The 12,510-nt window shown below is 49.0% G+C and overlaps 1 protein-coding gene across 7 annotated transcripts in view; it reads right to left on the minus strand.

Moving 5' to 3' along the window:
- Nucleotides 1-3,595: 3,595 nt before the first annotated feature.
- Nucleotides 3,596-12,510, minus strand: part of Chd2 (chromodomain helicase DNA binding protein 2) — a 118,548-nt gene continuing 109,633 nt past the window's right edge. For all 7 annotated transcript variants that reach the window (XM_006990949.4, XM_076545100.1, XM_076545099.1 and 4 more), the window contains one exon: nucleotides 3,596-6,899. In XM_006990949.4, the coding sequence (XP_006991011.1) occupies nucleotides 6,566-6,899 (334 nt within the window). In that variant the 3' untranslated portion in view covers nucleotides 3,596-6,565. The remainder of the gene's footprint in view (nucleotides 6,900-12,510) is intronic.

Here is a 12,510-nt window from a genome sequence, read left to right on the forward strand (position 1 = left end):
ATACAGCGGCCAGAGTGGATGCAGGTGTCCTGTCTCGTGGGTGACCTCTAGTGGTGAGATGCTGGCAACAGTGAATTCCAGTTGTTCCTCCTCCATCCTGTAGTAGAGGGAGGGGCGGAGGTCAATCGTGTACGCCAGTCCTCTCAAGCAGAGAGCTGCCTGGTTCTCTGACCTTAACCATGAGCCCCATCATGTCACTGAGCCTTGTTGCCCTCTGCTAACTCGGTTCAGGATGATTTCCTCCCGGGGGAAACTGGGGGAGCTGAGAGCATGCCGGTGCAAGGCCTGTGGGACCCAGCCGGAGATGTTACTGGAGAGGGTGACGCAAACTGGATGGGTAGCTGGGTCTTGATAGATATCTAGTCTCTCCTTGACTAAACTATACTCAGGCTCTCCTAAACTTTTCAACTATTCAAAAGTTCCATTGAACTTTTCAGTGTGGAACCTCTCATTGTCTTCACACTGTCTGGTTTTACTAAGACTCCTACTGAATCCCCCCACCCACCATATCTGATCAGGAATGGAACCACAGACCTTATAGAAAGCAGAGGACACCATGAGTCACGATAGACCTGGAGGTCCTGAGCAGTGGATGGAGAAGACAGGGAGGCTTGCCTCGGGAAGTACACAGCTGTTCTCAATCCCCTCTCATGGAACAATCAATCCCCTCCTTCAGGAACAAGGTGGCTCCAGTCTGCTGGGAGCCTTCTCCTGGGCAGGGTGGGAACTAGCTGTAGTTCAACGGGAATTCTATGGACGTCTGCTGCCCTCTGCAGGACGGTTCTAGAATCACATGTACTCTGGGACGATGTGTCTGATGCTGAGGCGGCTAGGTTCTATAATAGCCAAGGCTCCAGTGTTTTTTTTTTGTTGTTTTTTTTTTTGGGGGGGGGGTGTTACTGGTTAGTTTTCTGTTAATTTGATAAAAAGTGGAGCTATCTAGGAAGAGGGTATCTTCATTAAGAAACTGCCTCCATCAGATTAGCTTATAGGCAAGACTGTGGGGGGCATTTTCTTAATTAATGACAGATGTGGGAGGGCCCAGCCCACTGTGGGTGGTGCCACCCCTGGGCAGGTGGTCCCGGGTTGTATAAGAAGATCGAGCAAGTCAGTCAGTATGCAGTGTTCCTCCATGGTCTCTGCTGTAGTTCCTGCCCTGACTTCTCTGCATGGTGGAAACAAACCACTTAGCGCCCTAAGTTGCTTTTGGTCATTGTGTCTATCAGAGAAATAGAAAGCAAACAAGAGAGGTCTCTCCTTTCCAGTGCCTCTAGGGGCCCCATCATTCTCCCTTTGACAGTGTGGCCAGCCAAGCCCATCTTGTGGGTTCTGCGGGGCGTCCGTCACTGCTACCTCAGCCCCTACTGTGAGGCTAACAGGATGCACATTTAGTCATGCACGCTCAGGTGTGAGGGGACCACAAATGCCTAGGTTCAAGTCTCAGTCTGGCACACGCCTCGCACCCACTGACTGGTCCAGGGGCCCTCTCTGATCCCCTCAGCCTGAGGCTGGCCACCAGCACCTTGCCTATTTTCTCCCTTAGGTGACACTCTGTTCCCTCACAGTCAAGCTGCTTGTCTCGAGTACCCACCCCACCTAAAGTATCAGCTCCAGAAAGACAGGGTCCATGTTTCTGGCTCAGAACTCACATGGACAGCCTTATCTCCAGGATCTGGTCCCAACAGTGTCTTTCTGGTTTCATTGGAGCTCTTGGGGTGGCTGCTGTCCCTGCTGTGTTCCAGAGCAAGCAGTGGCTTGGCTTTGCAGAAGCTTCTTTCTCAAGCCACTGGGGCTCAATGTTGAGCAAGGGCTGCCCTCCAAGACAGGCATGCTTTGTCCTAGTCATCATCGTGTCCAGCTGCCCTCTGGCTCTATCCCCAGCTAAGAATGGAACACTGTCGCCCTCTGGTGGCCTTTAGACCTGCTCTTTTGCCCTATATGCACACTCTACAACACATCAATTTGCAGTTAAAGATGCTTCCTGCCAGGGACAAAAGGAGGGGCGGGGCTGACTCCTGTGAGTTCCTTTATGCCACCCAAACGCCACCATGGTGCCTGTAGTTAGCAGGGAAGGCAGAGAACCCATGTGAATTCTCCCCATGCTTGCTCACTCTGAGATACAGCTATCCACTCTGGACACATTGCAGGTAAAGACTGTAGACCTGATATTTTTGTTCCACACAAAGCCAGAGAGCAGTGTGATCAGGGACAAGCCATTTGGACGAATAACAAGGAAAACCCCAAGACTTGTCGCCTGAGAGTCCTACCAACAGGGGCTAGACAGGGCTCCATCTTGACCAGAAATAGGCGGGAAGGTTTTATCTGTTTCAGCTGTATCCACCGACTACTCCACAAAACCACCATGCAAGCCAGGAGGCAGCATGGATCCTAAAAGTTCTGACCTGCAATAAGACGGAAGGGCCTTTCAGGTAAAGCCTCAGTGGCAAGGCTCCTTTAAGAGCCACAGGCTCTGTCCTTTGCTGGCAAACGGCTGGTCCTTAGTTTTCAGTAAGTGACCTTTCTGTTGGCACTAATTGAGCAGGGTTCGTGGTGTTTGCCAAGCATCTGAGTCCCCGCCAAGGAGGGCCTGGGGGGTGGGGGCCCCAGGCCTGCGGCTTCCAGTAAAAGGCAGGCATCTTGGCAGCGGCAGCAGCCCTGGGAGCCCTGGCGCTGTCGTAAATCACAATACTCCGATGATTACAGCACTTGTTCTTCAAAGTTTCCCAGAGCCATTCCAGCTGCGTTGGGGAGGACAGAGGGATTACCAGCCGTCTCTGCACAGGAACGGCTCTCTACGCTAGTTCTCCACTCAGGAACTAACTACAGGCCTTACAGATCCAGCCGCCCATGGCCGGGCAAGGCTTAGCACTGCCCTCTTGCACCCAAGGGTCCGGGATAGCTAGCAGGGTGGAGTCCCAGCAGCTGACCCGTCGCTGCTATAAACCTGGGTTAATAGAGATGTGAGTTTGGTTTCAAAGTCACTTGGGTCTGGGCAAGATTCTCAGACTCTCCTTTCAAGGAGGCTCTCCACCCACAGACCAGGCCACCTTTGCTCTGTCTGGGCCATGTCGGAGCTGAGCCTGCCTCTGTGCCAAACTGCAGGTTCACATTTGTGCCACTGTCCCCATTAGAAAAGCATTTTTCCCCACTCACGGATATATAGCCCAACCGTTAACTAGAGCCGCAGGCTGGCAGGTCTGATAGCTTTACTTCCTTCTGGACAGAGGTGGACAATGGAGGCAGGCCTCCCCAGGGCCCCACCCCCACCCCCACCCTGAGCAGCTCAGGGCATTCCTGCATGACTACCAGCTTTAATAGCTCCATGCTGTCTCATGAAGTGCACAGCTCTGGACTGTGGCCTGGAGCTGTTCGGGGACAAAAAACTATAACTACCAACAAAACTGTAACTTAGAAACAAACTCCATCGATGAAGCTGTAAACCGGTCTGGACACATGGCCATGCCACCAGCAAGGGAAGGGAAAGGAAGCATCCTCAAGGCATCTGCCTTACACCAGAACGTAATGCAACCGGTTAGCCCTATTCTAAAAACCCTTAGTAACGCTTGTTAACACACAAAAATCAAAAGTACAGCAGTTTTACAATGTAGGAAAATTTTAATACATACTATATAAACAACATTATTTACATCAGAAATCACTAGGACAGTGGCATTTTTCACAAATATAAATTAATTACTGTTTAGTCAACAGGTTTCAAAAGTCCACAAGTTTACAAGAAAAACCACCTGTTCCCAAATGGGTAGGGCACAGATGGACTAAAGCAGCCTGGACCCTTGGCATGGCTCTCTTCACCCGATACAGCTGGCCTCGGATGAGCTAGCAGCCCACGGGTGCTGGGCCTGGACACGGCTCCTGCTGACAAGTGGGTTTTGGTCTATAGGATTTCAGTGTTGCTGTGTGTGAACACTTAAGTGAATCACCTTTGCTCTGCACGGCCTGATGTAGCTGCCAGCCACACCAGCTCAGAACATCAGCAGCACAGTGAGAAATGTTTGCGTTCCCTTGGCGGGGCTTAAGGAATGACTGACTACACAGAGTCCAAGGAAGGACCATGAGATTGGGCTCCCGCAGGCTGGCCAATGAGAGGACACAGTGATCAGCAGAGACATCACCGTCCTTTTCTAGGGTCACAGTGCATCACAGTACTTCAGGCCTTGGCAACACCCCCTCTCCTCAAGTCCCGCCATTTCCTCAACCACGGGCTGCCCAGCTAGGCCCAGCAGAGCTCCACGGGCTTCGTCTCCCGCCTGTGCAAATTTCCGTGTAAAGCATGTGATGCACATGCTGGTCTAAAGCAAGAGGAATGCCTCCTTTCTCCAACCCACCCTTCAAATACACGTCAACACCTAGAACAGACGTTTGGTGGGAGATACTGCAATCTTAGAATCAATGTAACACTGATCTGGCCAACATTGCCTTTTGCTGCACTTTATGGCACTTTAGTCCTGAACGTGAACAAAAGGAAGATCCTTTTTCCTCATGATGAGACATCTTTGAGAATAACGTGTAACTTCTACCAACAAGTTGAAAGACAGACAGACCTAGGTAGTACGGAAAGGCAAAGCCCTCCACCTTCCACAGGGGACCTCCTGTTCTTGCTGAGCTCCCAGCACCTCAGAGCACAGCAGGCCAAACAGACTAGTGTTGATGTGATCAGCAAGAAGCTCCATCTATGGTTCACTTTTCACTGTGTGGCCAAAGGGGACCAGACTTTCAGCCTTCAACTGAGAAGTCATGGCAGGCCACCAGGCAGGAGACGACAGCCAGGGAACTCCAGGGCAGTCATGCATGTACATGGTCAGGGTGAAGGACCACGAGGATCAAGAAGGTGATGGTCTGCTGAGCACTGGCTGCAAGGACTGACTTGCAGGTCCTTGGTACTTACTCTAAGCAGCAGAAGCAATGGCCCACCACAGCCATACCACGGCCAGATGATGCACTCAAGGACACCACTCAAGCTTGTCTTGGGAAAGTCATTAATGGTACTGCCCAGGACGGGCCCCACCCTGTCCCCCAGGGAGTTCCCCAAGAGCCGAATCCTGTGTATGTCCAACACAAGACTTCATCAACTCAGAATGAGCTTACAGAGGCACACCATACCATATGTTCAAGTCAGTTTTGCTGTCTCCATCTAGAAAGGCTTTGGATACCCTAACAATACTGGCAAGCTATACTGAAAGTGAGTAAAACCACAGGGCCGACCCAGTTATCCATCCACTGAGAAGAGCCATTCAATGATGCAACCCACCAGCGGCCCTCCCCCTAACCCCGACCCAGCCTGACCCTCACAGGCCTCCTGCCATCATACAGCTCAGCTACTCCTGTCATGGATGCTTGGGATTTGGGAAAAAATTAACTTAGGCTTATACTCTACAGATCTTAAAGCGGCAGGGTTTGATTCTACTGAATCCCAACTTGCAATGGCAATGTAACCACATGAGTAGCTGTTTTCATGACTGCACCTCCACTGTCGAGAGGTGTGGGTCCAGAGAGCCCGTCTGCCTCTTCAAGCTGTGTAAAGGAACCGAGATGCAAGTGCCCTCGCTGACCCACTCCAACACTGAACGCTCCCTGCTTGCTGGCACTACCACCGCCCACATCAGGAGTCCCACCCCCATCTGCATGAGTGCCCCACCCCTGGGCTCACCAGCAGGAATCTCATCAGCAGGCCACCTCCATTTCCATCTCCAGGACCTGTGACTTTCCTTCTCAACCCAGGAACCAGAAACCCACCAGGGATTCCTAGTTCCTGGTCACACTACCCCACCCCCATCTCCACCCCACACCCACTCAGCCCACTCCCCAAACAAGTAAGACCTGGCACCGATGACGCCAAAGTCACAGTACTCTAAAATCAGCCAGAGGGATCCAACTTTCCCTGACAAAGAGGGAAATGGACCCCACCAGGAGACCAAACCTTTGAAATGTACAAAGATAGTACGGAAAAAATTAGTGTTGGCAGGTAGGAGGCCATGGTGGAAGTTATTCCCTGTCTCTTTATCCCCACCCCCTTCACATAATGAGACCAAGTGTATCATTTCTCCCAAGAACACAGCAGAGGGGTATGCCTGCTCCCCTTTCAAGTCTTGCAGTGTGAACCCCGCCCTGTGACCCCCCACTTCCCATCAGCAGCATCCCTCGTGTCATAGTGAACCAATCACACACTGTCCAGCAGGTCCTCGCCCTGGTCACTCATGCCGACTCTAACATTCACTGACTCTCAAGATCCCCGAGTCCTTCCCAGGGGAAGCAGCCCGATGCAGCGGGGACAGAAAGTCGCCTCTTCCTCCGAGCACCCTCGGAGGTGGGAGGCCACAAGAGGCGAGGGTGGGATGGGTGCCAAAGTGCAGGAGTGGAGGCCAAACCAAAGCAGCAGACCAGGGCCTCCACTCCCTCAAGTGCTCCTTCAGCCGCCAACTCAGGGACTCAGCAGCAGTGCATCCAAACACTCCGCTCCCAGCCTGAGCACCGGCCCCCGCTGGGCCAGGCCAGAACGTCCAAGTGCTTGACGGCTCCTGCCACCTCTCCCCGGCGGAGCCGTCCTTTATGTTTTCCGAACATTCCAGTTATAATCGGGGTTGTTCTTCTGTTCTAGTGATCTCTCCAAAGGAGACCTGTGATCCAAGGGTGACTTGGAATCATGGGGAGATTTCTGGGAAGGAGGTGAGCGAGGATCTGAGACCGCAGTGTGCAGTGAGGGCAGGGGCTGTTTATATTCCCCCAACTTGTCTGTGTGAAAAGAGCGGTAATGGTCTGAGGGTCCCTGGCCGTGGTAACCCATCGTGGGTCGGTGGTCAGACATTCGTCGGAAATCCTGCTGGTGGTAATTCTGGGGCCTAAAATCATCTGATCTCCTCCGCTTAGAGTCATGATGGTGCCTGAAAGAGAGATGCAAAGGTCAGCTGAAAGACCAAAACCAGACTCTTCGTATCTCTCCATCTTCTGCTGGCATTTCCTCATACACACATGGACCCAGAGGCAAATGTTTATACCACCAGGAAACCAACACACACACATACACACATACAAGCCCCGGAAACGGTCAGTTGTTTCACACATATTGGTAAAAGGCATCCTATGAAATGACATACAGTCTTCAGAGCTGCAGTCAAGTGTGGACACATGTGGACAATCACTGATAGCTTTGTAAACTCACTCTCCCTTCAGGAAAACACAACTATCAACATTCTCTTATTCCTTCACAACACTCAGGAGAAAAAATACACAGAAACTATTTGTAAATTATTAATAGCAGCAAAACCCAGAATCAACCTAGATATTCAGCATTAAGGCTGCCTAAAATTATTTTACAAACTGATTCACTCCACCAGGGACTCTCCAGCTACCACACATGCGGCAGGCTTACCTACACACCTAGACCCCCACCACACGAGTAACCCAGGCCTGGCAGCTGCTTGCTAAGGACCACCGACTCCTCCTGGCCCCTTTCTCTCCAAAGTCACCCGCTCCCAAGTCACTCTCCACCAGGGACACTCACCCCACATGACCCAGAGACCCAGAGTCCTACCAGCTGCCTGACTGGGACCCTCTAGTTGTCCTATCTGGCCTTTAGACCCAGGGGAAACTTGTTCAAGCTCCTGACCGAGAATGAAGAGACCAGGCTGTAGCAGACAAGCAAAAGACCTGGAACGGAGGCTGTAGCATCAAATACAAGACAAAGACAGGATGCTTCATTTTCAACTCTGCTATGAATCCTGAGCAATGTAAACTCCTCCACTAAAAGAAAAAAGATGACCTGAACAAAACAGAAAATCTCAATCAAAACCAAACTACAGATAGACAAATGCCAACACAGCCATAAAACAAACAAACAAACCCACACATACAAAAATAAATAAGTAAGCAACATGTCTCCAAAAAAACACAAATCAACAGTAATGGCTCCTAATGAAAATGACCTAGAAGACAAAGAATTTAAAAGAATGATTTCACTACGTGCAAACATCTCAAAGACAAAGATGAATGGAATGAAAAAGCCAATCCAAAATAGGAAAATAAGAGTTTGAATTGTTGGCAAACCCAAACTGAAGTGATCCTGGAAATGAAACCTCAGTAAGTCCATTAAAACCTCAGTGGAAACGCACAACAGAAAGGTCTCGTCAGAATCAGTCGGGACAGAAGACCGAGGAGAGGAACTGGGTTTCTTGGTAAAAGTCATGAGAAAGTTGTACAAGAAAATATCAACTTCTAGAACATGGGAGAGTTTGAGGTTCCATTAAAAGACCTAACCTCCACATTATGGCACAAAGGGGCAAACTATAGAGAAAGAATAGAGAGTATCTTTAATAAAATCAGAGAAGAAAATTCCCCACACCCAGAGAAAAGATGCCCATTCAGGAACAGGAGACCTAGAGGACATCAAATAAACAAGAGCAGAAAAACAAACAAACAAACAAACAAAAACCGAAAAAAAAATGATATAGTATAGTTAAAACATTAAAAATATAGATTAAAGGATATTTAAAGTTGCAAGAAAGAATATCCAAGTCGCCTGGGAAGGCAGGCCCATGAAAAAACATCTGATTATAATAGAATAATACTGACAGAAACCTTTAAAGCAGAAGAGCCTGGAAAGACGTTCTCCGAGTCCTGACAGACCACAACTGTCAGCCAGACGACTATTCTCAGAAAAACAACCTATTAAAATTGAAAGAGAGGGGCTGCAGAGAGGGCTCAGTGGTTAAGAGCATTGCTGCTCTTCCAGAGGACCGGGGTCAGTTCTTAGCACCCACGTCAGGAGGCTGACAGCCATCTACAGCCCACTTCCGGGGGATCCGACGCCTCTGACCTCCTTGGGCACCTGAATTCATAAATGCATTGGATCTCTGTGAGTTCAAGGCCAGTCTGGTCTACAGAGCAAGTTTCGGGACAGCCAGGGATACACAGAGAAACCTTGGGGGTGGGGGCAGGGAGGCTACAGGGGACGGGACGGACTTTAAAAAATAATTAAATTGAAGAAGAAATAAAAACTTTCCATGATAAAGAGACTAAAGCAGTGGTCCTCAGCCTTCCTGATGCTGCGACTCTTTAATACGGCTCCTCATGTTGTGGTGACCCTCAACCATACAATTATTTTCATTGCTACTTCTTAACTGTAACTCTGCTATTGTTAAAAATCATAATGTAAATATCTGTGTTTTCCGATGGTCTTAGGCAACCCCTGTGGAAAGGTCACACTAGACCCCTCAAAAGGGTTGTGACCCACAGGTTGAGATCCCTAGACTAAAGGATTTATGACCACTAAGCCAGTTCTACAGAGGATATTAGAAAAACTGTTTCAATCTGACGAGAAGGATAAATAAACCCAAGAAGTCAAGGAAACAAACAACAAATGTTAAAACAGATAAGGGTGTGTGTGTGTGTGTGTGTGTGTGTGTGTGTGTGTGTGTGTGTGTGTGTGTGTATGTGTGTGTGTGTGTGATCACTGTCAATGGTATTTTATAGGGCATCTAACAAATTACAAGGCATGGAAAGTACCAAGGGAATAGGTTACCTAATGAGGTAAGCTGGCCAACTGAAACAAACTCAAATAAACGTTAGCAGATAAAGATACTCAAACAATTCTGACAGAGTCCAGCCAGTACACCATGACTTCAAGCAGGATAATATTAAGTACAATTTGAATTTCCAAAGGAGAGGAATGGAAGATGGCAACAATATTTGAAAAATATTGAAAACCTTCCAAATTTATGGATGGAATAACCCTACATATCCAAGAAGCTGAGTAATTCCTGAGTTATTCAGGAAACACAAAGAAATATCCGCCAGGGCTGGGAGGCAGCTAAGTGGTACAGCACTTGCTTAGTCCATTCAAAGCCCTGGGTTTAATCTCTGTGCCACAAACAACGGCGCAGAGGCAAGGAAGACAGACAGGCAGATACACACAGCATAGGACACACGGCATACGATACACAGCACAGGACACACGGCACAGGACACACGGCACAGGACACACGGCACAGGACACACGGCACAGGACACACGGCACAGGACACACGGCACAGGACACACGGCACAGGACACACAGCATACGATACACAGCACAGGACACACAGCACAGGATACACAACACAGGGCACACGGCACAGGACACACGGCACAGGACACACGGCACAGGACACACAGCACAGGACACACAGCATACAATACACAGCACAGGACACACAACACAGGACACACAGCACAGGACACACGGCACAGGACACACAGCACAGGACACACAGCACACTCAGGGAGAGAGAGAAAAACAGTCTATAAAGAGGAAAAAGGAGAAGAAGGCCTTTTTGTCAGAAGCACACAAGCAGACGACAAAGGAGTGCCTCAAAGTACCCAAAGCAGCAATCTAAAACTTTACACCCAGCAAAAACACCCTTCAACCGGGCGGTGGTGGCACACGCCTTTAATCCCAGCACTCAGGAGGCAGAGCCAGGCGGATCTCTGTGAGTTCGAGGCCAGCCTGGGCTACCAAGTGAGTCCCAGGAAAGGCGCAAAGCTACACAGAGAAACCCGGTCTCGAAAAACCAAAAAAAAAAAAAAAAAAAAAAAAACACCCTTCAAAATAAACCCCTTTCACAGGGGTCACAGCCTCGGTGACAGAGAAGGCAAAGGGCAAAAGCAGACGTCCACAAAGGAGCCGGACGAGATGAGGGACACCAGGTGGTGGTGAGAGCAGAGGCGCCTTCAGCTGAGGTGGCTAATGCAGGCTACTGGTTCCCATCTAATGCACCTTCCAAAACAACAGCAGGACACTCTAAATTCACAGTACAGTCTGTACGTAACGCTAACATCAGCCCGGGGAAGACCACGGTTGCTATGGAGGTCAATCAACAGCAGATTCTGAATTAAAGTCTGCTAAAACAGTGCTCTTCCCACACCTGCCAACTCACAAACTGAAAATGACTCATCACCTCACTAGTGGCACTGCATGGCTAAAGAGAAGGTACAACTTCAAAAGGCTCTGACGTAAGTTATTGGATCCAGGAGGGCAAGGACCACAGGCTGGTACCCACCTCAGAACCCCTGCAAAGTGAGGGTCACAGTAGGAACTATTACTGTTGACTCCATATTGTGTGCATATTCACATGTGTAGGTATGTGTGAACACATGTTCAGGGGTGTATGCACATGAATGTGAAGGCCAGAGGCCACCCTCAGCTATCATACCTCAGGCACCACTCACCTTTTAAAGAAATATTACATTAACTTATTCATCTATTAATTTTGTGTGCACATATATGCCACCATATGTGTGCAGACTGAACTCAGGTCATCAGGCTTGGTTGCGAGCACCTTTATCAACTAAAACATCTCACTGCCCCGACCTTGTTTTTTGAGACAAGATCTCTCACTGAGACCTGTAGCTCACTGATTAGGCTAGGCAGGCTGGCTAGTGAGTCTCCTAATGCTGCCTCTCCGAAATTCGCAGGAAAGTGGATGGATCTGGAAGGTACAATACTACACAATGTAACTTAGACTCAGAAAGATAAGAATCAAATGCTCTCCCTCATACATACATGGACACTAGCCTATAATGTATACATGTACACATGGTTTAAGCATATGAAAATCTACAAATCTAGAAGGGAAACCAAGAGAGAATATATTATGTGATGAGGAAGTATGGGGACATGGGAGAGGAAAAGGATCTGGGAGGAAGTTACAAGGGGAGAACAGGACAGCAGGAGGGTGGGAGACAGTGGGAAGGAGCACCACAGACACACTTTGGTCAGAAATGTCATGATGGTATAGAACACACTATACACTAATCTAAAAACAAAAGCACAAGAAGGTTGCTGGGAGAGCAGTGTCATTTTCTCCAGTGACGCAGCTACTCATAAGTTGCCCATGCCGTAAGTAACAGTATGCAGCAACCCCACCCCACGCATGCAGCAACCACAGGAAAGCTCACTGGATCACAACAACAAAAGACAGCAGGGTAGAGGGGAGGCCTGCTGGAAGAAGGGTCACAGCAGGGTGCATGGAGGGATGAGAGAAGGCAATGGGGTGAAATGACCAAAATCATATTTATATGCATTATAAAATTCTCCAAGAAGAAAGTAATACTTTTTTTAAGGGGGTGGAGCTAGAAAGATGGCTCAGGTGTTAAAGCACTTGTAGCCCCTGTAGAGAACCTGGATTCAGCTCCCAACACCCACATGGCAGCTTACAATCTTCTATACCCCAGGTCCAGACATCAACACGGGCTTCTGACCTCCCGAGGTATCAGGCCCACACATGGTATACATATATACGTGGGGGCAAAACATTCATACACATAAAGTAAGAAATAGAGCTACAAACACCCTCCCTTGCAGCATCCTGAAGCTATCCTGATAGCAGGGACATAGATCTGTAACTGACTCATGCACGACACTCATTTTGCAGCAGACAGACAGACAAGCCTGTGTGAGCATCACCATCCTTCCTCCCATATGCATGTCCGCTCAGGTCAGACCTGGCCTCTCACACT

This window comes from Peromyscus maniculatus, chromosome 1, assembly GCF_049852395.1.
Source record: "Peromyscus maniculatus bairdii isolate BWxNUB_F1_BW_parent chromosome 1, HU_Pman_BW_mat_3.1, whole genome shotgun sequence".
NCBI classification, from domain to species: Eukaryota; Metazoa; Chordata; class Mammalia; order Rodentia; family Cricetidae; genus Peromyscus; species Peromyscus maniculatus.